General features: G+C 42.0%; 2 protein-coding genes across 2 annotated transcripts; one reads left to right on the top strand and one right to left on the bottom strand.

Moving 5' to 3' along the window:
* The first annotated feature begins 61 nt into the window (after window positions 1-61).
* ARG2 (arginase 2) lies at window positions 62-17641 on the top strand. Its single transcript, XM_089521705.1, has 8 exons — window positions 62-231; window positions 1117-1189; window positions 12188-12365; window positions 13194-13353; window positions 13899-13993; window positions 14404-14508; window positions 14658-14794; window positions 15508-17641. Exons 1-8 carry the CDS (start codon window positions 112-114, stop codon window positions 15711-15713), a joined length of 1074 nt encoding a protein of 357 aa, XP_089377831.1. The 5' UTR covers window positions 62-111; the 3' UTR covers window positions 15714-17641.
* Window positions 15892-27507, bottom strand: VTI1B (vesicle transport through interaction with t-SNAREs 1B). The gene is made up of 6 exons (XM_089521706.1): window positions 27319-27507; window positions 26007-26065; window positions 22553-22744; window positions 19296-19469; window positions 18079-18140; window positions 15892-16237 (listed from the first exon to the last, which is right to left on the bottom strand). Exons 1-6 carry the CDS (start codon window positions 27434-27436, stop codon window positions 16147-16149), a joined length of 696 nt encoding a protein of 231 aa, XP_089377832.1. The 5' UTR covers window positions 27437-27507; the 3' UTR covers window positions 15892-16146.
* Window positions 27508-27994: the final 487 nt, after the last annotated feature.

Raw genomic sequence — 27994 nt, 5'->3', positions numbered from 1 at the left:
AGGGCAGGCTATAAAAGCCGGGGAGCGGGCGCGTGCCGGCTCAGTCTCTGAGTGGCGGCGGCGGTGGGTGGTTGGCTAGTTAGCGTCTGAGCTGCTCCTCGCATCGGTGTCATGTCCCTCCGCAGCAGCGTCGCCCGGCTTCTGAAGCAGCGAGCGGGCTCCACGCTGAAGGTGCAGAGGAGGCCGGCGCACTCGGTGGCCCTCATCGGGGCCCCTTTCTCCCGGGGGCAGGTGAGCGGGCGGCGCTAAGGCTTTGTTTGGGAGCCCTTTGGAATGGAGGAAGGGAGCGTGAGACCTGGGAGTTGTAGAGGCTTTTCCAAAGGGCGGGGAGCGGGAGGACAAAATGTAGGACATTCCTGGGGGAATGGAAGACCTGACCAAATAAAAGCTAAAAATAACCCACTTGCAGACATAGAAACCAGTGCTTCCAAATGGAGGACCTTTTTGGGGGATCCCTCCTAGAAACTGGGATGGAGGACAGGCCCTGGATAAGGAGGACCCTGAGCTAAAAGCCCTCCATAGAAGTGTAGTCGAAGGCTTTCATGGCCGGCGTCCATAATATTACGTACTGTACTAGGCATAGATGTATTCAGTCCCTGCCTCTCTGTGATGCTCCAAATGGAGGACCTTTTGGGGGGGATCTAGAGGCTGGGATGGAGGACGGGTCCGGGAGAGGCCCAAAAGCCTGGTCGCCCTGCATTACAAACATATCCGTATAAAAGTCCCATGCTGCTTCTTTCTTTAGCGATGCTCAAAATGGAGGACATCTTGGGATTCCCTCTGGAGCAAAGGCGGGCCGAGTCTTGGCCATCCTAAGCTAAAAGCAGCCCTAGGGATAGAGACGCCTGCTGCTGAGTCCTTATCAGAATGAATGGAGGAGGAGGAGGACATTTGGGGATCGGAAAGGAGGACCAAGGCTGCTCGGCCTGAGTGGGGCGGGGGGTGTTTGGGGCCCAGGGGGCTGGTGTCATTGTTTGGGTTTCCCTCTGGAGCCTGGAGTGGAAATTTCCATCCTGGGGCCGTGACGTCATCAGCCGAGGGGCGCAGCTGGGCTCCCTCCCCGCCCCCTTTGCCTCTGACGTCATCGTGGCTCCCCTTTGTCTCCTTCTTTTGCAGAAGAAAAGCGGAGTGGACCATGGCCCCACCGCCATCAGGGACGCAGGGCTGGCGGGCAGGCTCTCCCGCATGGGTAGGTATGGCACAAAGGGGCAGAGGGCCCTTGGGCTCGGTTTGATCTCTCTTTTTCATAGAAAACAAATTAAAACAGAAATTAAAATAGTAAAAAATTACAAATATAAAATTTAAAACATAATTAAAAATAATAATCCAAAACCCCCTCCCCTCATCCTCCAATAAAGCCAAGCCTGCAAGACCCTAGATAGAACCCTAGAGTTGGAAGAGACCCCAAGGGCCATCCATTCTGCCATGCAGGAACTCCCAATCGAAGCATCCCCTTCCCCAGCTCCCTAAGGTGTTCCTCATAGGACATGGCTTCCAGACCCTTCACCATTTTAGTCGCCCTCCTTTGGACACACTCCAGTTTCTCAGTGTCCTTTTTGAATTGTGGTGCCCAGAACTGGACACACTATTCCAGGTGGCCAGGCTAGCTTCCCACCGAAGGGAGTTCCAGAGAGTGGGAGCAGCCCCTGAGAAGGCTCTCTCTCATGTCCTCACCAGGAGAGCCTGAGATAGTGGTGGGACCCAGAAAGCCTACTGCTGAAGATCTTAGGGCTCTCGGGTGGTTCTCTGGTGCTTGGCCTCTCTCCCTTCCCCAGCATGATTAACCCAGAATTCCTCCTCCTGGGAGCGAGGGGGGAGTTTCCTTCAAAACAAACTGCAGAAATAACTCAGCTTGAGACCCTTCAGGAGCAGCTGTGTTGGCCATTTAACAAATGTAAACAAAAAAATCCATCAGTGATAATCTTTAGCAACCGAAATTCACAATATACTTGTTGCAAGGTTTCCATGGGCTTCTTCATCATGGAGATGTTAAGTCAGATGCCTGCATGTTGTTTCAGTCCTTAATAAAGGCAGTATACTGGTTTGAGACCGCTTTAACTGCCCTTGCTCAGTGCTAGGGCATCCTAGGAATTGTAGTTTGTTGTGTCACCAGAGCTCTCTGACAGAGAAGGCTCAATGTCTCACAAAACTGCAGTTCCCAGAATTCCTTAGCTTTGAGCCAGGGAAAGCCGTCTCAAACTTGATTATTTCTGCCAGTGTATTTGGATCTTGGTGCTGAACTACGACTCTGGATTCAGTTCCCAGTTTGGCCATAGAAACCCACTGAGTGACAGTGAGTTTCATGGAGAATCACTCAAAAGGGAGGCTCCCTTGAGAGGAAAGTCTGCATAGGGAAGGGCCCCAAAGTGCCCTTTGATGGAAGGGGAGGCAAGATCCCAGCGGCCAGGCTGGCCTTCCTTTGCCTCTTCTGGAATGTGCCCTCAAGACGACATTTCGAGACACACAAAATTGTTATGGTGGTTGTGTGCTTTCAAGTCACTTCTGATGTGACCCTAAGGCTGCATTGGGAGGGAAGGTCTGCTATTGGGTTTTCTTGGCAAGATTTGTTGAGAGGAGACCTTCCCCTGAAATGGAGAGAGAGTGTGACTTGCTCAAGGTTACATCCAGTGGCTTACATGGCCGAACGGGGACTTGAACCCCAGTCTCCAGAATTGTAGTGCAGCACTTAAACCACTATGCCACACTGCCTGTACACACAGAATTAGGCAGCTCCATCACATCCATAAGAACCAGCTTGTATATTGATTTGAGTGTTGGACTGCAACTCTGGAGACCAGGGTTCGAATCTCCACTTGGCCATGGGAACCCACTGGGTGACCTTGGGCAAATCACATTCTCTCAGCCTCAGAGGAGGGCAATGGCAAACCTCCTTTGAAGAAATTTGCCAAGAAAACCCTAGAATAGGCTTGCCTCAGGTTTGCCATACATCAAAAGTGACTTGGAGGCACACAACAACAACAATAACTTCCATACCCAGAGGCAATGTCCTTCCTTAGATATGATCTTACTTTTGTGTGTGTGTGGAGGGGGGGGGGGAATTCAGAAAGATAGCTGAGCTGGTTCATGAGGTGGGGGGAAATCTTAACACTTAATACCTACTCTAGGTCTGACTAAAGCTGTTCAACTCTTTTGCATATGTTTGTGGCATCTGGTTGAGTGTGAGACAGGTATTGCATAACAGTGGACGTCAAAGAATATTTTTTTTCCTAGTGTATCTTCATCTCTTAAAAAACAAGCCCTTTTTGATGTATCAGCTGCAGTAGAACAAAGCCAGCCAAAAGTGTTTTGCTGCCTGAGGGGAGCTTCGCATGTCATCCCCTCCCTCTCTGTCCCAGTTTCCTTGCCATGTCTGTATGACTAGCCTACTTGGGCGCCTCAGGCAGAAAAATTCCTCAAGTGCCTCTCCCTGGAAGTAAAAATAAAATATGGTAATAAAGAACAAGGCCAGTTTATGACATTGTTCTACCTGTGGCAAAATGCAAGACAGTGCTGCCTCACTCCACATATGGGCCCTGACCCAAGTAGCTGCTGGATCTCACTTCAGCAGCATAGCTGAACCAACCAAAGGCAGAAGGGGTCTATCCGGTCGAGCTTAAACTACTACACCTCTTTCCCACCCCACCCCAGTTTGCTTTATAAGCAGTCACTCTGCCTCATCTGCTAGTCTGTTATTTATATGAGACTGTTAATTAATACTTTTCCTTTCATTTAGTCAGGCGTGTCCCTTACCAATAGGTCTGTAACAGAAATAGTTTGTCACAAATTGGGAAGTCATAATATTTGAAACTTAGGGGTATAGTGGTCTTCATAGCACATAAACTTCCATCATTGTTCAGGTGCAGAATGGTTTGACAAACTATTACATTTCTATGCCGCCTTTCTCCCAGAAAGGGGCCCAAATGAAATAATTAAATAAACACGTAGCTACCATATGCTACAAAAATACTTGGCAGTGCAGAACCAGTGTGGTATAGCCGCTTGGATATTGGACTGGGACTCAGGAGATGAGTCTGAATCCTTGTTTGGCCGTGAAAATGCACTGGGTGACCCTAGACGAGTCACACACTCTCAGCCTTAGAGGAAGGCCATGGCAAATCTCTTCTGAATAGATGTCGCTAGGAAACCCCTAGGATAGGGTCATTATAAATCAAGAGTTGATTTGGAGGCACATAACAAACTTTTACTTGGATTTCTTGGGGTTGTGTGTGGGACTGGCTTTGAACATGTTCTGGATGCTTGTTATCTAGAAGATGTTTGTGAGAGTGATAATTTGAAAATCACACCATCACTGGTACCTAATACATTGACAAATTCAGTTCAAAGTGCTGGTTTTTGTTTTTGTTATACTTTTAAAGTTTTACATAGCTTGGGATCTCAGTACCTAGACACTTGCTTCTTCCTACTTGTTCTTTGCCAGATCTGGAGATCACTGTCCAAGGCCCTTCTCTGGGTGCCCTGCCAGGTGACATGATGTGAATGATAGGGCAGTCTTACAATTGAGCAGAATGACACAATAATTTCAGGCAACAAATCCTGGGGAGGGGCAGCACAGGCAGCTTTCTGAAATTTCCTTAATGTTCCGCTCTATAGAAGGATAGTGATGTGTTTGCCACACAACTGGGTTATGGGAGCAGTAGTCCAAAAATAAAAATCCCAAACTCTGGCAGATACGGTGGAGGACATAGTCTCATTGTCAGTGTTGATTCAACTACGAGTCCAAATAGCTTCTGCTCAAGAACTTTAACACGCTTTTTAGTCTCAGGAAGCAGCATGTCTTGGAAAAGCTGTGCATGCTGACAGATTTGGGCAAGGCTTGTTAGGCAATGCTTTATATAATAGTATAATGACAAATGCAGTATGTTTGGATCAAATGGTAGCTTTATTTTGATTGTCCAGTAAGACGACCATATGCTTACACTTGTATGTATACAAAATTTTAACATGCTGCTTCAGAACATCAGAGCTGCTCTGTTAAGATCATGGGGCCCAATACAGCTAAGTGACATATTTTAAAGTGCCATTTCATTTAACAGAAGACTTAGTCATGAACACAAGTTTCTTCCACTTAAGGTTTCTGATTACAACAAAGTTATTTAATTGACAGAATAGTTGTTTTTTAGCCAAGCTCTCTTGAACTATTCTAGTTCCTTGTGTATGACTTGGTATTTGACCCCACCCTATGCACACCGTGCTTGTGATTCATGCAAAAATTAGCTTTGTGGTACTGTTAGGGATAAAGAAATATAATTGAAATTGTTGGCACTGCAGAGGAAACTAACTTTAAGAACAAAAAAAAAAACCCTGAAAGCTTATGATATCAGAACTTTTTACAATTCAAAAGTAAACCAATCTGAATAAAGCTTCTCAAATCTTTTTTAATCATTGAGATAATGTGGAATTTGAGAGGTTTTCCGTTTAGAGGCCCTGATTGTGCTTTATTTTAGTGGCTCATTTGTTTGCTATATCCCATATTCAGATGCATTGTCATTGTATCATGGCTATCTAAGGTGGGATACAGACCTCCCAAAAAGGGAGGTCTATCCACGCCTTGTTTTGCTGCGCAAGGGAGCTGTAGCGGAACCGTGCGGCTCCCTCATGCAGCAAAAAGTGGGTTCTTTCTGCAGCACCATTGTGACGCCAGGACGTGCGGATGCTAGGCGTCTGTCATGTCAAAATGGTGGTGCCCATGTGTACAGGGTGCCGCCATTTTGACGCCCTAGTCATGTGCTAGGGGTGAGGCGCATATGGGTCGTGCGCCCTCAGCCAACCCCTAGCACATGACAAGGGCGCACTTTAGGCCAGTATGTATAGCGCCCAATATAACAATCCACCCTAAAGGTACCAAATCGTGTCTCATAAAAACTAAGTTAGTTATGGGAGCCTGGTCAGCTCCTCTGAAACTGCCAGGAAATACCAGCTGCTCTAAGCTGTATTCAGTGCAAGGCAATGACAAACCTCCTTGCCAAGAAAACCCTATGAGAGGATTTTTGTAAGTCGGAGGTGACTCAAACCCACATAACAGCAGCCATCTCATACAGCAGTGGTCAGCTGGGAGTCCTAGGATAAATTTTTCTGCCTCATTGTGCCCAAATGCCCACAAGCAGTCAAACAAAGGTGAATTGCTGCTCTTGGAGACTTCTATGAGAAGCATTTTACCCACTTTTTGGCCAGAAGGAGATCAGTCCGGGGCAGCCTTACTCAATCTTTTTTATCCAGGAGGAATGCTTTAAATAATTTTCTGGTTTCGGGGAACCCTTGCATAAAAGTTATTATATGTATAGCTGAAAAAGTTTTATTTTTTTTCAATCATGGTCTTTGGAACCCTAGCAACCTCTTGCATAACCTGAGCATTCTAGGGAACTCGGGCTGAAAAACTTTGTTCTAGGAAGTCTGGAGAGACTGAGTGCCAAAAAGCAGCCAGAGGCCTGCATATATTAATGTAAAATGGCCTCATTAATTATTGTGATTACCAAATAACAGAACACCTGATGCAGAAATACCTGGATGGAGAAACTTTGAAAGCTCCAGTTAAATAAATAAATGTAAGAGCAGGATAGAATCATAGCAAATTTAACCAACTGTAAATATACTTTTTAGTTCCTGTTGTGCAGCCCTCAATCCAACATTCCCTCAGCACAGCATAAATATCTGGATATAGACTTAAGCTAAGCCATATACACAGCCCATGTCTTACTGAAAAGCCCCTGACTCCACCTCACGTGGTTGTTCCTTGCCTCATACTGAGCAAGCAAGATAAGGGAAACATCTGGCTACATCCCATAGCCAAGCATAAAATTACCACAGCAACACTGAGACCTCTGGTGGATCTCAGGGCAGATATCATCATTTCACATCTGGCTATAGGGATGTAGGCAGATGATTTTCTTATCCTACCTGATCACTATTAAGCACAAAATGGCCATGTGGGTCAGCCTCAGGGACTTTTCAGTAAAGGTGTGGGTGTGTTTGGTGCACTAGAGGGAGGAAAGGATAATAGAATCGTAGAGTTGGAAGAGACCACAAGGGCCATCCAGTCCAACCCTTTGACATGCAGGAACCCTCCATCAAAGCATCCCTGTCAGATGGCCATCCAGCCTCTGCTTAAAGACCTCCAAAGAAGGAGACTCCACTACACTCCAAGGGAATGTGGTCCACTGTTGAACAGCCCTTACTGTCAGGAAGTTGCTCCTAATGTTGGGGTGGAATCTCTTTTCCTGGAGCTTGCATCCATTGTTCCGGGTCCTGTTCTCTAGAGCAGCAGAAAACAAGCTTGTTCCCTCCTCAATATGACACCCCTTCAAATATTTAAACAGGGCTATTATATTACCTCTTAACCTTTTCTTCTCCAGGCTAAACATCCCCAGCTCCCCAAGTCATTCCTCATAGGACATGGTTTCGAGACCCTGCACCATTTTAGTTACCCTCCTTTGGACACACTCCAGTTTCCCAATGTCCTTTTTGAATTGAGGTGCCCAGAACTGAACACAATATTCCAGGTGGAGCCTGACCAAAGCAGAGTACAGTTATACTATTACGTCTCTTGATCTAGACATTATACTTTTATTGATGCACCCTAAAATTGCATTGGTCTTTTTAGCTGCTGCATCACACTGTTGACTCATGTTCAACTTATAGTCTACTTGGACTCCTAGATCCCTTTACACGTCATCTTGTTCAGCCAGGTGTCCCCATCCTATATCTGTGCATTTCATTTTTCCACACTAAGTGCAGTACCTTACATTTCTCTGTGTTGAATTTCATTTTGTTAGCTTTGGCCCAGCTTTCTAGTCTATTCAGGTCATTTTGAATTTTGTTCCTGTCCTCTGGAGTATTAGCTACTCCTCCTAATTTGATGTCATCTGCAAATTTGATAAGTATACCCCCAATTCCGTCATCCAAGTCATTGATAAAGATGTTGAATAGCACTGGGCCCAGGACAGAACCCTGTGGGACCCCACTGGTCACTTCTCTCCAGGATGAAAAGGAGCCATTGTTGAGCACCCAACCCTCACAGTACCTGAAAAAAGGACATTCACATGCGTAAGGGAAATTTACACATGCAGATGTCCCTACTGGAGACAAGGGTTCAGATCCCTGTTCAAGCATAAAAACAGCTGGGTTACCTTGGGCAAGTCACACTGAGCGTCAGAGGATTGCCATGGCAAGCCCCCTCTGAAGAAATGTGCCAAGGAAACTTTATGATGGGTTCACCATAAATCAACAAGGCACACAACAACAAAGTCCCTATTGGAATGCTGACTATTGTGTGCAGCAGAATGGAGTGGTAGAACATCCTAAATCTTGCATGTCAAGTAGAATTAATTAAACAGCAAATATACCATTGTTTTGTTGTGTGTATTTTTCCTTCCTCTCATATAGCACCATTCCTTTGTGTCGTGTCTTTCAGAAACTGAACATTAACAAAAGGAAGAGAATCTGTATCTTACAAATATCGTAGGAAAATACTTGGTAACAAGAACAACGGCTCTCTCAAAGGTTGATGAGAGAAGTGCAGCTTTAAAAAAAGAGTGCATTGTAGCAGTGTGACAAGCACAACATCATCAAATGATGATAGCACTCTCCCATTATAAATCTGGATTATTTTTGCAACCTAAAAAAGTTTTAAATTGAGAATTTAACTCACTGAGTAAAAGGACAGATGCTCTTTCTTCTGTTTAGTTTAAACTGGGGGCAAACCATATGGTTACAGATTCCTTAAAGCTAAGAGAGGTTGGAAAAGATGATACAGTAAGAGACTCATACAGAATACAAATCAAAATGAGTGGGGGGAAAGCAGAAGATCCACCCAGAGCAGATGTGATTCACTTCCAAGTGGTGACGAACTGGTGTAAAACATCTTAAACATCTTAAGAAATAATCTTTTGTAATAAGTTAGCCACTCCTAGTTCCTATTGAATGCTAGTTTCATTACGTTGAACTTTCCTGTGAATCATTTCAGTAGCCTTTACTTTAAAATACCTTGAAAACTATTTAGAGGTTGAAATGTTCCATCTTTGTATCAACTGCTGATTCCATTGGTTTAAAATCATTACCTCACTGGATTAAATCACAGGAATAAGCAAAATACAGCTTTTTCCTTTTGATTTGAGTAATCAGTACATTGACATCTGTATGAAGAATGATGTTTTTATAGGTGAAAGCTCTTGATTGTGGTAGATAAAACGCTTCTATTGGGAATTTGTGGCTATAAATGGCTTTGTAACTAACACTTTGCACATCTGGTGTCTTGCCAGAAACTCCTATCCCGCTAAGGAGTTAGTAGGGGCAAATCTGAGGTCAGACCATTCTCAGTTACAAGGCTAGGCATTGCGATACTATCTATGCATGATGGCAAAATACATTGCAATTGCGTCAGCCCATGTTGCAATGTTGTAGATTAAATGAGTGATAGTGGACTGATTTGTTTGGTTTATCCTTTTAAGATTAGGATCATAGTGTCACTAGTCAGAGTGAGGCAGCTGTCTTGGGTGGCAGATGCTGGAGCAATAACATTAGCTTGTCACTTTTGCCCCTGAATTTCATCAGCTAGAGTCCTCGGATGTGGTGAGTATCCTCTTCTGTTGAAGTATGCTGTGGTTGCTGGTCTAGTTAGTGCCTGTACTTGGCCTCAGAGCAGCACTGCTTTGTCTTCCGCCTCCAGCCACAAAATGTAACCAGCAGGCCCTGGTTCAAAGAGGACAGAGCCAAAAAGTAAAGCACTTTTAGAACAAGGCTTTATGTGGGAATAGACTTCGCGTAAGAGTCAGATTTAATCTTTAACAGAGTGTTATGCTTCAATGTTGTTATTTCCCTTGCACCAACACAATGATTATGCAATTGATGATAATGTATTGATCATCCTGCCCCTTTAGGGAAGGTGGAGCAGTGAACAGAAAGTATTGATTTTGTGTAGGCTTGGTAAGTAATCTGAGAATAACATAGTAGTAGTAAAGCTAAGGAGTTGGGCAGCAGTTTGGAAATGCAAACACTAGGAATCTTATGTAAGAACATGATATACACATTATAAACACCCATAAAATGGTATACTGTCTTCTAGGATCAAGAGGTCAGCTAAAACAGGTTATCTGGCGTATGTTCAGGGGGTGTTTGTAATCCTAAAGCATCATTCAAAGAGTATCCTTTGTTACAGTTAAGCTTTCTTGTAAATGGTTTCCTTGTGATCAGATTTTGGAAATTTTGGAATCAGAGAGGGATGAGGCATGGGAGAGTAATGGTGATTCACTTTTCTTTCTGGTCTTAGAAACCAGTTTCCCTTTAAATGTGTAGACACCAGTTTGGAAACTCTACTGTTTTGGACTAGAGTTCCAATAATTCCCTAGCCAATGTGGTACTTATGCTGGCTAGGGGTTTCTGGAAACTGTGGTCCAAAAAGTGACTTTTCTAAACTCTGGTAGTAGGCACCCCAGGAATGGCAGCAAGGGGTTGCAAACAGTGTTTCCCCTCCTTATTGGTATTAGGCCTATATATAGCAAAGGATTAAGATGGTGCTCCCAAACTCTGGAGTGGTGATGACCTCTCAGGGAATGATGAAAGAGAAGGACAGAGTTGCAAATGTCTGTCCTCTGGGGATCCAATTACCTTGTGACGGGGCAGAATATGTGTAGGAGCTGGTGGAGAAACTGGTTCAGTGGGATGCATGAAGCTGTGTTTGTATTTGGGAGCTGTCCTTATTTGTGAAACAGCTATGGAGGGAGGCAAAAGAAGCTACTTTGCAGGGAGTTGTCTGGCTATAAAATGTCTAGTCTGGAAAAGGCAGGAAAGATCTAATAAACTGGAATGGGGGACATTATCATAGGTATGTGTTGTGAGTTATCCTCAACTTTATAGGACTCATTATGCCTACACAATGAATCAGTCCTGATTCTAAGCCTTTCAGCTGCCTTGTAACTATTCTGGGAAAGAAATGCAAGAGTCTACTACTGAGACAAATTCTTTTTGTCAATCTATTAGAAATGATCAAGTTGTTGTCTCAAATGACTTTCGCTTTTCACCAACTGAAAAGATGCTTATTTTAAAAGATTCAAGTACCCGTACAAGGTTTAAGTACAGTTACGTAGTGGTGGGGGTTGGGATCTGAGTGTAATGGGAGACAGAAAGATACAGATTGTGACCCTGGTAACAAACCTTTAAAAAGGTTGTGCAAGATGATACAGATTCTGCAAGCAGCAGATCTGTTAGTTTTGTTATCTCATTGCTTTGCTTTGACACCTCAAGATTAACAAGCACGCTGCTTGACCTTACGCAAAATTCGAGGTTTGTGGCAAACGTTAACAATTTGTATAAATCAGTCATAAAAGTACTACTGTCTCCCTTAATTTTTATTTTAAAATAACCTCATTCTCTGTAAAGGAAGGAGCTCTGTAATGGCACCAATGAGTGAATGTTGCTTCATTTATAAAGCTTAAGAATAAATACCTACTTTCAGTTTTTCCTCCTGCAAAATTCACAAGATAGTAGTTTTTCTTTATGTAGGCTATTTTAGCATACAGTTAGTGTCTCCTACCGTTTGATTTAATAAGAACATAGGAGGTGTGTACTAACTGGTCCATAGACTGCATCAAGACCAGCTTGTGCAATAGAGACAGGTGTGCAGACAAAATGTTTTACCATTAGTAGGAATGACTTGTAATCGACAAGTTTTGAACTATGGATTGCTACAGTTAATATGAAGGTGAGATTCTTGTATAACGATTGGCATGGTTGCAAAGCTGCTGTTTATTTCTGTGCAGCAGCAGAAATGACTGAGTGGATTTTCATGGTTTCCACTTGGTGGGGTGCTGACAACTGTTTACTCCAGACTTTGTTCAGTGCTGCCCTCCAAATGGCTGGTCTTCAGCTGCAATGATCAGTCTGCTGATAAAGTTTGGAAACCTCACCAGGAACATATGACATCAGCACCATCTGTTTTGCTACTATTTCTGAAAAAATGTGTGGTCAAAGTGAAGATCCCGGCATTAGCTAACATACTTATCTTCTGTAAATATGAAGGTGGGATTCTTGCATAACAATAGGCATGGTTGCAAAGCTGCTCTTTACTTCTCTACATTAGCAGACTTAATAGTAACTACTAGTACTTCCTGTCTATCACGGCTGGACAACTGGGATTATGTGTAACTCAACTTTCTTCTGTTCTGTTCCTTCCTAGGTTGCCAGGTATATGATCTGGGAGATTTAAGTTTCACACAGGTGCCCAATGATGAGCTCTATAACAACCTAGTGAAATATCCACGCTCTGTAGGATTAGCTAACCAAGTTCTAGCTGACACAGTGAATGGAGCAGTGGCTGCTGGTCATAGCTGTGTAACCATCGGAGGTGACCACAGGTGAGGGATGAAATAAGGTATTATGCTTCGCATAAAGAGTAAGGAAGTACATTCTTTCTTCAACAGACTAATTGCTGAATAAAAATGTGATTATCAAAGTGATTAGCTCATCGTTGTTTCCTTTGGCAAATGGTGTTCAGTTCTGCATAGTGTAAAATAGCTAATAAAAACCATGCCCAGTATTTAGTGACAGTTCCTCAAATGATGAAACTAACTACTTGCAAATATTTGAGAGACTAAATGTCCATCTAGACATTTTAAGATATATTGCAGAGACCTCTGACTATAACATATAATGGTCTTCTAATGGGTTCTGGGCCCCACAATTCAAAAAGGACATTGAGAAAATGGAGTGTGTCCAAAGGAGGGCCTCCAAGCACTTTTCCCATCCTCATGATGCATTAATATCATGTAGCTACAGGGAGGGCAAAATGGGGATTCCCAAAATAATTTTACCCCTCCCCCCATGAAATTTTCCTTCAGTAACCAAATTTCTAGCATTGCAGTAACTTAAAATTTCAGCTGAATGTTTGCAAATACAGTTTAGGCATCTAAAGAAAGCGGGCAGGCAACATTACCAAGGGAGAGCAAAAAAAGCAAATTTAAGAGTATATGTGAACATTTTCACTATCTCACTCTGCAATGCCAGAAATTTAGGAACTGAAGGAAAATTCCATGGGAGGGGGAGAATTCTTATGAGAGGGCAGTGTTTTTGCCTACCCACCGGTTGCACTTTTGACATTAACTCACACTTATTTGACTTTTTATTTTAAAATTGTTTTAATGTAGAAGATGGATATATAACCTTGAATCCCTTTATGTTTGCAGTTTAGCACTTGGTTCCATCAGTGGCCATACAAGGCATTATCCACACCTATGTGTAATCTGGGTTGATGCACATGCTGATATCAATACTCCACTCACCACTATGTCAGGAAATCTCCATGGACAGCCAGTTTCGTTTCTTTTAAGGGAGCTTCAAGATAAGGTAAGTAGGGCTTGTGCTGTCCACTTCGGAACTATGTTAATTAGATCTATTCTGTTCTGGAACTACAGCACAACTTGTGAGATTAGCTTTTCCACAAGGGAATGAAATTGCACTTGGGTGCTCCTATAATGAAAAATAAAACCAGATTTATTAGGTCTTCTAAGGCAGGCACAAGTATGTCACAACTCAAGTTACCCCCATTGCCTGTAATCTTATGAACAATTTTTTTAAAATCACATATTATATGTATCCAAAACATGAAGCATCCCCATTTATTATTGTCTGCATACAGAATTGGTAACATCTCAGTTTTGTTCTCCTGTATGGTTTTTAACACCTTGCCTAATGAAGAAGCCAGTGGAACTTCAAAAGCTTTCAACATTGTATATGGTGCCCATAAAGGTATCAGTTTAGTGGATTTTTGATGTTATTGGATCCAATAAACCATTTACTAAGTATCTGTTTATATTAAATAGAGAACAGTAAAACATATCTGCCATGCCAGTTCTTTCAGAAACATTTTCTTTTCTTCACTTCTTCTACAGGTGCCACAGCTTCCTGGATTTTCTTGGCTAAAACCCTGTCTTTCACAGTCAGATATTGTATATATTGGCTTAAGGGATGTTGATCCTGCTGAACAGTAAGTTTGAAAAGGCTAGATTGGGTCAGCATTCCTCTCATTGTTACTCTCCAGACAACCTGGCTTGGGCTTCTGCTGCTTCCATAGGCCATTGGTACAAGTAACAGATGTGCTGACTTAAACAGGGGTGGCAGCAAATAGAATTCTGGGCCATATGAATCCCCAATGCTGTTTTGCCCAGAGTCCCTCAGACCACTCTTTCTGGTTTTAAAAAAGTGAATTACTTTCACTTTTACTCCTAGAAACCCCCAGTGATCAGCCTTTTAAATAGGTGACAGTCCCACTGTATAACAGATTTTTAAAAACTTACAATGAGAAATAGATATATATCTTCATTTTGTTTTGTATAATCAGAGTGGCCTTCAGAAGGGCTCAGAGACAGTACATAATAAACTGTTTTCTTTTAACAGCTATATCCTGAAGAAATATGGTATCCAGTATTTTTCAATGAGAGATATTGATTGCTTGGGAATCCAGAAAGTGATGGAAAGAACTTTTGACCACCTTTTGGGCAGGTAACTTAAAATTGAGGGAAAGATTTTGATAGGCAAAAATAATTAACTTATTCATATATTAATAATTATTTAGTTTGTCCTCACCTGTTTAGGGCAGGTGATACTGCAAATAGGTTATACTTGTAAATAAAATTACTCTCCTTCCACAGAGGACAAAGACCAATCCATCTGAGCTTTGACATTGATGCCTTTGATCCAACACTGGCACCATCAACAGGGACGCCTGTCTTGGGTGGCTTAACATATCGTGAAGGAATGTACATTTCAGAGGAAATACACAACACAGGTAAAAACCATACAAGCATGTTTTACTATTAGCTTAAAGTAATGCTATATAAGGAGGAAAAGATAATGTATGCTTCCATGGCAGCTACATTACAATTAGTTTCATTACCTTTACTGTTACTCCAGATTCTTTTCCTTTATTCTCTCCCCAAAGTTAATTAATGGCTGGCTGGACTGGACAGTAGTAAGGGTAATGAGACAAAATTCTGTTTTGATACATACTCCCTACTTAAACTCAAATATTGGTGAAGTAAATTCTTCCAACTAAAACGAAAGCAACTTGACACCCTGTAGAAATAATCCTGTTTGAGACCGCTTTAACTGCCCTGGCTCAATGCTAGGCAATTCTGGGAACTAGTTTTGTGAGACATTTAGCCTTCTCTGTTACGAGAGCTCTGGTGCTACAATAAACTACAATTCCCAGGATTCCCTAGCACTGAGCCAGGGCAGTTAAAATGGGCTCAAACTGGATTATTTCTGAAGTGTGTTTTGGGCCTAAGTGCAGTATGGATATAGAATCTTATCCTAGGAACTGTGTTACTACTATTTCATAGCATCTTGCATTCACTGGATGTTTAAACATTTTTATACGATGGAGAAAAAATAATAGCTATGCAAGATCCCATGGCACTACATATAGTACAAACTACCTGCTTTATCTTTTTTATAAAAATTAAGTTCTCATTTCTCTCTTGACTATTTTTAATTTCCTAGGCCTTCTTTCAGCACTGGACCTTGTAGAGGTAAATCCATTACTTGGAAGTTCACAGCAGGAAGTGACTGCAACAACTAATCTTGCAGTAGATGTGATTGCCACATGCTTTGGCCAAACAAGAGAAGGAGCACACATTGTTTTTCATGATCTCCCAAAGCCCAGTTCACCAGATGAATCTGACAGTGAAGAGCAAGTACGGATTTAAGACCTTAGGTGTCAGCGGATGCCTCACAATGGGCATTATATAAAGCGCTGCTGATCTACTCAAATGGACATGCGAAGAGCTGACTGAATTACCCTCTGAAATGTTCACCAATTTTGCAGAGACTAGTTCTTTTTTTTTCCATTGTGTGACCAAACTGCTGCACTGATAGTTAGGCATGTCAGCTTAGACAAATGTTTATTACTTTCTTATTATACAATTTTATGTGAAAGTCCTTTGTCTTTCCCCCTCAGCCATGTTTCCTCCCAGGAATGTCTCAGGTGAACATGCTGTAAGTGTGCAGCATGTCAATAGTGTCTTTCAAATACATTAAGCATAATCCATCCAATTCAAGAACTGTTCCTTGGCAATGTCCATGTATAGTCCTTAAGGTGGCTGGAAGACAAGAAGGCAGAAAGCTGTGCATCTTGAAAGTTCAGCTGAAGAACTTGTAATAGACAATGCCACCCAGGATAGCTAGCTCCAAAATGATGATAATGGAGAGCAACAACTTGTTTGTCATAAGCCTAAAAAAAAAAAGAAAAAAGAAATAGAATGTGAGCAAATCTGGATACTTAATATAATCTACCCAAATCCCTATAATGAGACAAAAGTATCATGTATTGTATTTGAAAGTGCAAACCTCTGCATATTTACTCAAAACAAAATCCTAGACTACTGTTGGTGGAGGAATAAGGTGATGGAACCAGTTGTTGTGCATGGATGCATGTTATAGGTTTGGTCAACACTGACAAATACTACATAGCACAACTGATTCTGCATGTGGCAATTTATGCTACATAACCCTGACATAGGCTCTCATAAAAAGATAGGTCTTAAACATGCATAGGTGGAAAAGGAACAAAGGGAAGATGAGAAACAAGTGCTTTTAATTTTACAGAAACTCACTACTGAAAAGATTCTTCATTAAAAAATTAGGCCGTAATCCTGTATCAGCTACTTTGATGACTAAAAAACCTCCTGGTCCAACACCCCCCTAACCTGATAGAAATGGGAATAAGAAACAGTTATTTATGTATCTGTGTAGTTAATTTAGTCATGATTGTGACACTTAACTCCTCCCACCACCAACCCTACTTTATCAAGCATCAGCTACATGAGCAGAAGCTGGAGATCCAGTTGCTATGTTCAGCAACTGGAACATAGGTGAATGACATTTCCTGCAGCTGGTGTTTTTTTTTTTGGGGGGGGGGGGCTCAGGCCAGCAGCAGTTTCTTACCATAATTAACTAAGTAGCTGCCACAGGATTCCAACTATGTTTTCTTATCAACTGACTTGGCATGGAAATATGCAAGAAACAAGAATATAATTTATTAACTTAACGCCTGGGAAATAAGGTAACCATCTATATAAGTAGGAGAATTTAAACTAGAAGTTTATAAACATTTTTACCCCCAATGTTAAAGAAAGCACTTGAAACCACACAAGCTGAAGTCAAGTTTGTTTCTTTTCCCTGAATACTATAACTTCTGTAACTTGCCCTGCTTTTGAAAAAGTGATGCCATATGCTTATTACAGACCAGCAGACTCAGGTAGTAGCACAGCTACAAATGTACCCATTTGGAAGCTTTCAAGATGCTTCTTTGCAGTACATATGTATTAAACATCCGTTGATTACCAAAAGTGTCCCCACCACCAGCTTTCTGTTAGTTAGGTAATTAGTCAAATGGTGGAAATGACACTTCTAAAGAACCCAGTAGCCCATCTGGAAAGACTTGGAACTTGCACAGGAGTGGCAGTATCTGCAGGCTTCACCCACATTTGTGCAAACAGTTATACTACTCAAATATGCGGTGAGATCCTTGCAAGGACTGAAAACAAGTAACTGATAATTACTAAAATACAATACTTGAATCTCTTGTACAGTTAATTCAATAAATGTTAGTTCAATAAATGTTAAATGAATTCTAGATATCTTTGTTACTTTTGTTTATAGCAAGTACTGACATTCAAGCTGAGATACTTCAAAAAGGAACCACTGGATCAGGGGCAGTGTGTTGCATCACCAAAGCCTGGGAAAACGTTATTCTTGCTCAGAACCCTTTATTTCTGTGGCATCGCTGAAGCAGCAATAACACTTAGATTTCTATACAGCTTCATAATGAACTAAGCACTCTCTAAATGGTTTACAATGTGTTAGACAATTGCCCCCAACAATCTGGGTACTTATTTTACCGAAGGCTGAGTCACAACCTGAAGCACTGCAGGATCGAATTCACAACATTTTGGCTGCAGTACTGGCATTTAACGACTTAACCAGGGTAATGTCTGCAGCCATGGTATGAAAAACTGGATGCAAATCTGGATCCAGCTAGTGTTTAAAATATTAAAGTAGCATCATACTAACCTTCTTGACATAGAGCGTAGTATTTTCCGACTCTTGCTTAAGTTTTCACTTGTGTTTACTAACTAAAAAGAAATATATATATATAAACACACTTTTTATATCTTATTTTTTTAATATCTACATTTTCATGTTTCTATGGATTCTATTTTGACATCAGAATTAACATTTTGTATTCAGATCATACATATTCCAAACCAAGAAAACCTAGGTATTATTATCGTCATGGGGTGGTAGAAATAGCTGTGAAGAAGACCAGTCACTACTATCAACTGCTGAAAAATTATTGTAACCTACTCTGACTTCTGAAATTTCAGCAGACAAAAGGCACACACTTTCAGATGTACTCTTCATGGCTTGATTTTTTAAAAAAAGTCTGAGGAAGGTTAATTCTGCACCCAACACCAAATTTTGTATTTTTTCTACATTCTGTAGAAATCTCAGTATATTTGGAATACTATGCTGCCAGAAACAAATTTAGCCAATATATCATACCAGAGAAAGGCAGAGAACAATGTCCCACCTGTAGGAGGCATTGTAGTTAATAATTTCCAATTTAAAGAGCTGCTACATTGTAATGTGGCAAAAGACCAAATGTCAGATGGGTCTGAATCAGAATAAGAGCTTCATATATTCAAACATGGTGTAGTGAACTAATTTTAGCACAATATGGGGGGAAAATTAGGTCAAAAACAAGCCATTCTAAAAAGAAAGCTTGTTTTCAGCCTTACTTTGGGATATGGGTAACATTGGCCCATTACAGACGGGCCTTTGCTCTGCCCCCAGTACATACTAGGGGTTGGCCGAGGATGCAGTGTCCAATCAGGCCTCACCCCTAGTACATACTGGGAACATCAAAATGGCAGCGCCCTATACACATGGGCGCCACCATTTTGACATGATGGACACTTAGCGTCCGCACGTCGCGGCTGTGATGCCGCAAGTGTGCCATTGGCACCTTGCAGCGTCACAACTGCACTGCAAGAAGAACCTGCTTTTTGCAGGTTCTTTTTGCTGCGTGGAGGAGCCAAGCTGTTTGTCCGCTGCGGCTCCCTCACACAGCAAACACAGGCGCCGGCAGAGCGCCCTTTTTGGGTGCTCTGTAAAGTGCCATTATATAATTTGCCAATGATGCTTTCTCAAAATTTCTCCACAGGTGCTCTATTTGCAATGCCAAAACATCAGGCTGTGGTGTTACAGCAGCCATTCTGTGTACTCACTCTGCCTTTGGTGCGTTGTAGCTGCTCCCGCTGTTCTCCAAGTTCTTCAATTATTTCAGTACCAATTTGATCTGTCTCAGCAGCAATCTGGTGCGAACGCTCTATGCTTTGACTGGCTCGGTTCAAGCTTTCTGTTCCTTGAAGCAGCAATACCCTCTGAGACTGTGTTTGAGTCTAAGAGATAAATTAAGACCTATTTAAAGAGGCAGAAAAATGTTTTACCTTCTGGTATGTTAGAAGATAAGTTACAGATTAATTTTCCAAGCTGGAAGGAGTCTCTAGAAGAATGTTTAATAAATGTTTAGTACAACCCAAAGGCTTCCTTATTTAGTTATGCTAGGCAAGCCTATTCATTGCTAAAAGAAAAGCAAAGAGGTAGAGATACATTCCCTGATTTAAAAAACAAAACACATGACGCCATTAATTAGTTCATATACAGTAAATTCCATTCAGCCATTTATTAGGAAATATGACAAAAATGTCATTGTTATTGACAATGTCCTGCACTTACACCAACCAGCAAAACTCTCATCCTAGCACTACAGCAGTTTGAACATCCAATGTAGAAGGAAACAGTAAGTTTTCAGAAATTACAGCTCGGTTGCAAACTGAAGGCAACTTTGCAGGAAATGGCTTGTCCTATAGGGCAAGGGCCCATCTTCCAGTGAAATTCTAAGATGCAAGTCTGGAGAACAATACACATGACATTTGATAATTCCAAAAGTCTGAGATGCTGTGAACTGACGGCTCAGGCAAATTCCAGATACATTATTAAATTCTGTTTTCTAAGTATTAAGAGTTTCTGATAACCAACAGCTCACAGACAAAGCTTTCAATCAACCAACTCATGCTTCCCCAGCTGACATAGCTTCTATGAAGCTGCTAAGAAAGGCTGCACACAGTACTGTCAGCTTGCGTATCAATTTCAATTGCTGGAGAACATGACTGGGGGGGGAGGGGGGGTTCTTTGCACTTCTGTTTTTCTTGCAGCTTCCCACAGACATCTAGGTGGATGCTATAGGAACAGAATGGTGGACTAAATAGGCCAGCATAGGCCAGGTTGCTGTCCCAGAGGACAGACTCAGTATTAACCTCTGTTACACCGGACTGGATCAGCAGTGGGAAAGGATGGGGCAGGAAAAAGCAACTGCCCTGCTCAGGATTCCTGCTATCAAAGGCACACCAGCTACCAACAGAAAAATGGCAACCATCCTGACCAGGCCCCTGATATTCCTAAGATACATTGTGAATGTGCAGTGGAAGGTGCCACCTGACAATTTTTATTGTTGTTAACTTCCATCATATTAGGTTTGATTTGTGCCAACCCCACAAATGAAAAACCTCCAAGAGACCCTGTTATTAGCAGCCCTTCTCAGGTCTTGCAAACACTGCACCATAGCGACTTTCATGGAATCCATCAGTAATGTACGCTGCCAATACAAAACACAAGAGATAACTAAAAATGTTCTACCAGTGTCTCCTTCCTTCAGGCTATATTTCTGTTTCCAAAGGACATTTAGATGAAAATCAGCATTTATCTACTGTTCCTAAATTCTAGTTATAATTCTTGTTTATAATCTTTATGAAGTAATGAGTGGATATGGAATTTTAGGTACAGAACAGGCCCTGAGTCCCTGTAGTGGGAGAAAGGTGGGATATAAGTGAATAAAATAAATAATAACAGTAATATAATACAGTGTGTCTGCATGTGTGTACCTGTGTGCCTTCAAGTCATGTCAGCAGCTAGACATACCTTCATATACATAGCCCCCCTGGTCACAGATAAATACACTATTAATACAAGGTTATAAACACTGAAAAGCAACCATTGTTGTTGCCGTGTGCTTTCAAATTGTTTCTGAAGTATGGCAACTCTAAGGCAAACCTATCATGGATTTTTCTTGGCAACAGTTGTTCAGAGGACGTGTGCTTTTGCATTCCACTGAGGCTGAGAGATTGTAACTTGCCTAAGTTCACCCAGTGGGTTTCCATGATTGAATGAGGATTTGAACACTGCTCTCCAGAGTGGTAGACCAATGCTCAAACCACTACACCATGCTGGATTGTGTGTGTGTACTCACCTATATAAAATATATAAAAATACATTATGTAAAAATAAAACAGGTTCTCAGTGGGAGATATCCTACATACTAGAACTGGGAAGGAGCAGATGGAGAAGACAGGGTAGGTCAACTTCTCCATTAAGAAGAAATATCAGGGAGGGGGTGTCAAGAACATTCTAAGCTAACTTGTATCTGATTGTGAGAGAAGCATCTTTTTCCTCCTGAAGCAAAATAATTATCAAGGAACGTCCCTTGCAGCAGATAACACTCCAGCACAGGTTTTTTCCTAGTCATCACTAGTGTAAAACAGGATCTTTAAATGTCTGGTGACAGAACAGGTTTTTGTGAACTGGGCCAGAGGGGAATTCAAAACTTTCCCCCTTCCACTGAAACAAACGAAAAAGGAAAGCAAGCAAAAGAATTATCCATAATATATTTTGTCCACCTTCCTTCCAACCATACCATTCCAGATATTCCACAGGACTATAAAACTATACCACCATAGGGCTATATAAATAACAGAAAGAATGAACTATTATTTCATACAAAATCTTGTCCTAGTCCTAACCAATAAGGAAGAAAGAGAACATTTTCCTCAAAAAGTTTTTAAAACCCCTGATGTTCAGCATTCTCTCTGGAAAGGTCAGAATTGTGTAAAATATTTCCATTTTCTCACCTAGACTAAAACTAAAGATTTAAACTTCTAGCTTTAAATAGTAAATCAAGCCTCAGAATTTCAACGTCTAAAGCAAAACATGGCACAGCTCCAACAAGGACACAATCACAAGTCACCTGCATAAACCAGAGTACTTAAGCTCAGTGGCATCATTGGGCCATGAAAGCCTTCAACTTCACAAATAATGGCTTGTTTCTGTCCATTAAAAAACCTGCATCTTCCGTTTAGGACTTAAAACCATTGAAGGTTGACAATATCTAAATCAAAAGATTAAAAACTTTTAACACCTCCTGTTAAACCTACTTAACCTGTATGCCTATAGCACAGACACTACCAATCTTTTTGAAAAACTTATGTAGTTTTTTAATATACTTGCAGTGTTGCTTTCCAACTATCCTATTGTCTATATAAAAAGTTAATATGCCTATTTAAAGGGTTAAAATACCTAGAGCTTGAAGAGATCTTCTATTAATAATAATGGAAACCTTAAACATAGTTAATTTATACCCAGTACTCACACTCTGTTCATTTTCTGTTGAGAAGATTCCAAACTTGGGATCTGCATGTACGCCTGAGGACACTCCCAAATCTATACTTTTCATCTTCCTCTGAAATGTGGCAAGGTCTCTTCTGTATGTCCGAATTTTGGGCATCATTTGATTGTGGAAAGACAATGGAGCATACTTCAATTCTTCTTCCATTTCCCTCAACTGTAATAAGTTTTAAAAAATAAACGCACAGCAAAATCCTTGTTATATATACATAACTTGAAGTATTTTAGTCAAATCTGAGATGGTCAGTTTGCAAAGAATCATAGAATCATAGAGTTGGAAGAGACCACCAGGGCCATCCAGTCCAACCCTATTCTGCCATGCAGAAAATCACAAAAAATAAAGCATCCCCGACAGATGGCCATCCAGCCTCTGCTTAAAGACCTCCAAGGAAGGAGACTCCACTACACTCCAAGTAAAGAAGTGTGTTCCATGCTGAACAGCCCTTACTGTCAGGAAATTCCTCTTAATGTTGAGGTGGAATCTCTTTTCCTGTAGCTTACATCCATTGCTCTGGGTCCTGTTCTCTGGAGCAGCAGGAAAAAAGCGTGCTCCCTCCTCAATGTGACATCCCTTCAAATATTTAAACAGGGCTATCATGTCATCTCTTAACCTTCTTTTTCCAAGCTAAATATCCCCAGCTCCCTGAGTCTTTCCTCACAGGGCATGGTTTCCAGACCCTTCACCATTTTAGTCGCTCTCCTTTGGACATGCTATAGTTTCTCAATGTCTTTTTTGAATTGTGGTGCCCAGAACTGGACACAATATTCCAGGTGGGGCCCAACCAGAGCAGAATAGAGTGGCACTGTTACTTCCCTTGATCTAGTCACTATACTTTTACTAATGCAACCTAAAATTGCATTGGCTTTTTTAGCTGCCGCATCACACTGTTGACTCATGTTCAACTTGTGGTCTACTTAGACTCCTAGATCCCTTTCACACGTCATCTTGTTCAGCCAGGTGTCCCCCAGCCTATATCTGTGCATTGCATTTTTTCGCCCTATGTACAGTACCAATCTAAGTGAATACCATGTGAACAAAACTATTATCCTCATCCAGCCTTATTACTGAAACTTATCTGATGATCATTCTTTATGATTAAGATATTGTGCAGTGGGCCCTTGGTATCTACTGGGTTTGGTTCCAGGACTCCCTGTAGATATCAAAATTCATGGATGCTCAAGTCCCATTAAATATGATAGCATAAAACATTGTCTCCCTAATATAAAATGGCAAAATCAAGGTTTGCTTCTTGGAATTCATATATTTTTTAATATTTTCAAGCCTTGGATGCTTGATTCCGTGGATAAGGAAACTGTGGATACAGAGGGCCAACTGTACTCTTAACTGTTCAGCAAACTCCTGTATTCTCTGTCCTACTAAAGAGGAAGAATACTACAGAGGCAAAAGCAAATTTAAAAAAAAATAGATGGAAACAGTAACTGAAAAATATTTGCAGTTACACTAAAAACAAAAATAAAAGACATCAAGCCTTTTCAGTTTACATGCATAAACTCAACAATCAGCAAAAAGATATCACATAAAAGGTTATTAAAATACAGCACTGTATGAAAATATATAGAAACAGCACCTGCAGCACCTTAAAAACTCATATGTTTTATTTGCCATGAGCTTTTGTTGATTGTAACCTGTTTAATCAGATGGAGATAGAAAATACCTGTACTATGGAATTTCAAAAATGACATCAAAAGTAAATGGTTAGTCATAAGATTATCAAAAGTGAATATCTGAAATACTGTACATACAGCCTTAAATTGTGTAGAAAAATATTACTGGCTGAGATTTTTAAAACAGAGGGAAAGAAGAGCCAGAAGAAAATACAAGATTTCTGCCTTCTGACTGGCAGAGATAACCCATACAACTGTGGGTCCACTGTTCACTGACAGGCTATTGGCAAATTTCCACAGTATATTATGCATTTCCTTGGGGCCTCCTTCACATTCCCCAGTCTCTCCAGAGACTCTCCAATGTACAGAGCAGATCTATAGGTCATGCAATGAAACTGTTGACAGTAGAGAGAATCTGATCTGTTGATCTTTCAATTATGTGCATTCTGCTGATGGAAAGACAGTATGCCTGTTTCACTGCAGAAAGACAGACACCCTTTCTGTCCAGCGCTTCTCTACTATACCCAAATTCACAGTAAATCTGTGAAGGGTACCATTTCAGACAGCAAAAAAGGCCCTTCCAAAATGCCTTCATTAAAAAAAAATGCATGTAGAAAAGTAGCATATCAGGAAGAATGCAAAATTAGAACCCTTTTCTTGAATCTCTAATTTCTGCATGAGGTTGGGCCTTTTCTTGTAAAGAGAAACACGCAATCATATGCAATCTTGCAACAGTATACTCCACTAGCGTCACTAGGGTTGACGTCACCTGGTGCGGTAACTCATGGTGTCACACACACAACCGACTTCCTCCCATTTCACACCATACAGAATCCTTAATAATGCTTTTTTGCACTGACGTTACTCATAAATCGTAATTCCCCTATGTCACTGAATCTAAAGGGAAGGAAACAAATGACACAGCCCATTTCTGCCAAAAGGTAGGTGAGGAGAAGTGGTATCACCACCCCTTGGGGGGGGTGTCACCTGGTGTGGTCCGCACCCCCCTAGTGACACCACTGGTAAACCGTAAAACCAATTCCAAGAAAATAAGGGGCTCTAGATTTTTTCTTTCCTTGAATAGTATTTCCCTCTCATGGATGGCAATGTCCTTTTCAAAATAGGAACAGCTTTGAAAGCAAACGGGTGGTTTTTTGTTTTTTGTTGGGGGGGGGGGATTCAGCCTATGTGGCTATGTTTTCCACAGAGTTTTGGGGGAAGGGTGCAAAAAAGCGAGAACTCCTGCAAATCACATGTTGCCAGATCACATTCTTTGACTAGAATGAAGGGTAGTATTTTGATCATAGAATCGTAGAGTTGGAAGAGAGCACAAGGACTATCCAGTCCAACTCTCTGACATGCAGGAAATCCAAATCAAAGCATCCCCAACAGATGGCCATCTAGCCTCTGCTTAAAGACCTCCAAGGAGGGAGACTCCACTACACTCCAAAGAAGGAGTTTGTTCCACTGCTGAACAGCCCTTACTGTCAGGAAGTTCCTCCTAATGTTGAGGTGGAATCTCTTTTCCTGCAGCTTGCATCCATTGCTCTGGGTCCTGTTCTCTGGATCAGCAGAAAACAAGCTTGCTCCCTCCTCAATATGACATCCCTTTAAATATGTATCATGTAGAATAGCCCCCAAATATATTATTATGTACATATATGCAAATACAGGTATTCCAAAATCCAAAAAATCCAAGCTTTTTGGATAATGGAGAGTCTTATTATCCAAAAGTTTCATACCCATTTGTGTTGTCAAACTGCTCTTTCTATATTTATAATTAATATATTTACCGTTTCATATGCTTCTTTTTGTTTTTCATCAAATTCTCGTATCAGTTTCTTCTTCTCTTCTGGAAAATATAATAGGTAATATATGAAAGAGTGATCTTTATCAAATGGGAAAAAAACACGACGAACAGTGTCAAAAGGTTTTTTCAGAGTGACTCCTCAAAATTAGCTTATACATTCTTCTGTCAGAATTAAAGGTTTTTATATCTGTTTTTTCTGAAAACTGCCTCACGATCAAAGAGTACTAACACCCAAAATCCACCCAACAGCTATCAGTTCATATTGCATCACTCCAGTTTCAGTGTAAGAAGTCTAATCTGCACAACTCACTCAGCCAAGGGTCTTGTCAGTCTGCACACTAATGTAAACAAGATATTGCAATGTAAATGAGCGGTGTGTACGCACAGAGATCTAATTTCCACAGTCTCTCCAGCTATCTTTGTTTCTTTAAAATGAGGTAGATTGTATATTACGTCTGTGGCTAATATTAAAGTTTGCCAAGTCAGCCTCTGCATGCTGACTTTGAGTCTGTGGCAGAAATGTGGGCTAAGAACCGTTTTGGGATGGAGCCAACACTCTCTTTGGACAAGACATAAGGAACAAAGCTATGGTAAGCAAATGATGCCAGAGCTGCCCCTTGAAGTGAAAAGGCCTAAGAAGAGGCCATCTCCAGGTATGTGGCCAACCCAGTCAGACCGTAAATACTGGGGCTGTGATACAGGCTTCAACCAGTGATGGAAAGACACACATACTGGGGAGGCAGGAAGCCAGCCAAGCCTTTTTAGCTTCTCCTTTTTAGCACTTTAGGGATCCGGCCCAAGACTGGTTGATGAAACAGGTCACTCACAGGAAAAGCTGAAGACAGGGTCAGCAAACGTGGCCTTGGCATCCCAAAATGGAGCCCCCAAAGCCCCTCAAAAAGCCCACAGACCCCCCCCCCATTCTTTCTTATAAACCAGGCACTTTTCACTCTCAGCCCCCATCCAGGGAGGGCAAAGCCCCTTGCTCTCCAGTTTCCCCCATCAACACTGAACCAATGGGGAAACGGGGGGGGGGGGTGAAATCAAAACCCAAGCGATGCTGTTCATTTATTGTTTCTGTTTCTGGGGGTCGGGACAAGCCAAGAGGGCCAGAACTGCGCTTTGCTCCTGGGGCTTCGGGGGGGGGGGCGGGGGCTGTATAGAAAAAGAGTTTTTGTAGAGGTCTGACAAAAAGTGAAAGCGCTGCTAAACTGGGTTATCTGTCCAGTGCGGACGCAGCCCTAGGGTTCCCCATCGCTGAGCCAGGCCAGTCCCAGCGCCTCCGCCTCACGTACCAACCGCCTGGCTCCCCCGCAGCCTCTCAGGCCCGCCCCGCAGCTCTCCGTGGAGGCCGCGGAAGACTTCGTGGAGGCGCTCCAAGGGCTCCGAAGAGCCGCCCCCTCGGACCGCCATGGCCCCGGCGACGGCGGCCCCTGGCTCTGACTCCCTCCCTTCCGAGGGTCCTCTTGCTGCCCACCCTCCCCTCCCCTCCCAAAGCAGCCCTACGCCGCCATCTTGGGGCCTCCGGCGCCGCCGCCTCGGAAGCAGAGAGAGAGGAGCGTCCTCCTCCCGCCAGTGGCACAGCGCCGCCTCCGCTGCGGAGGGAGAAGGAAGGAAGGAGGCAGGCAGGGAGGGATGGTGGTCCCCTCGGAGTGGGCCTGGGCCTGGGCCTGCCCTCGGGGGAGGAGGGCGCCTTGGTTTCCTTTGACTGTGTAAATTTATAAGCACACATACATGTCTGGACTCCCTGCAAAGAAAGAAAGAAAGAAAGAAAGAAAGAAAGAAAGAAAGAACCACGAGCCACATATATGGTTCCTTCAGACTGGGATAGCTATCCATCCATCTCTCTATCTCTCTATCTCTATCCTACTCTGAGGGAACCATAGATAGATAGATAGATAGATAGATAGATAGATAGATAATCTATCTATGGTTCCCTCAGAGTGGAATAGATATACGTAGATAGTTAAA

This window comes from Sceloporus occidentalis, unplaced genomic scaffold (assembly GCF_023333645.1).
Source record: "Sceloporus occidentalis isolate IW3139 unplaced genomic scaffold, rSceOcc1.0.p SCAF_4, whole genome shotgun sequence".
Classification (NCBI taxonomy): domain Eukaryota; kingdom Metazoa; phylum Chordata; class Lepidosauria; order Squamata; family Phrynosomatidae; genus Sceloporus; species Sceloporus occidentalis.
The sequence above is the reverse complement of the archived record's forward strand: the minus strand, read 5'-3'. Positions and strand labels throughout refer to the sequence as shown.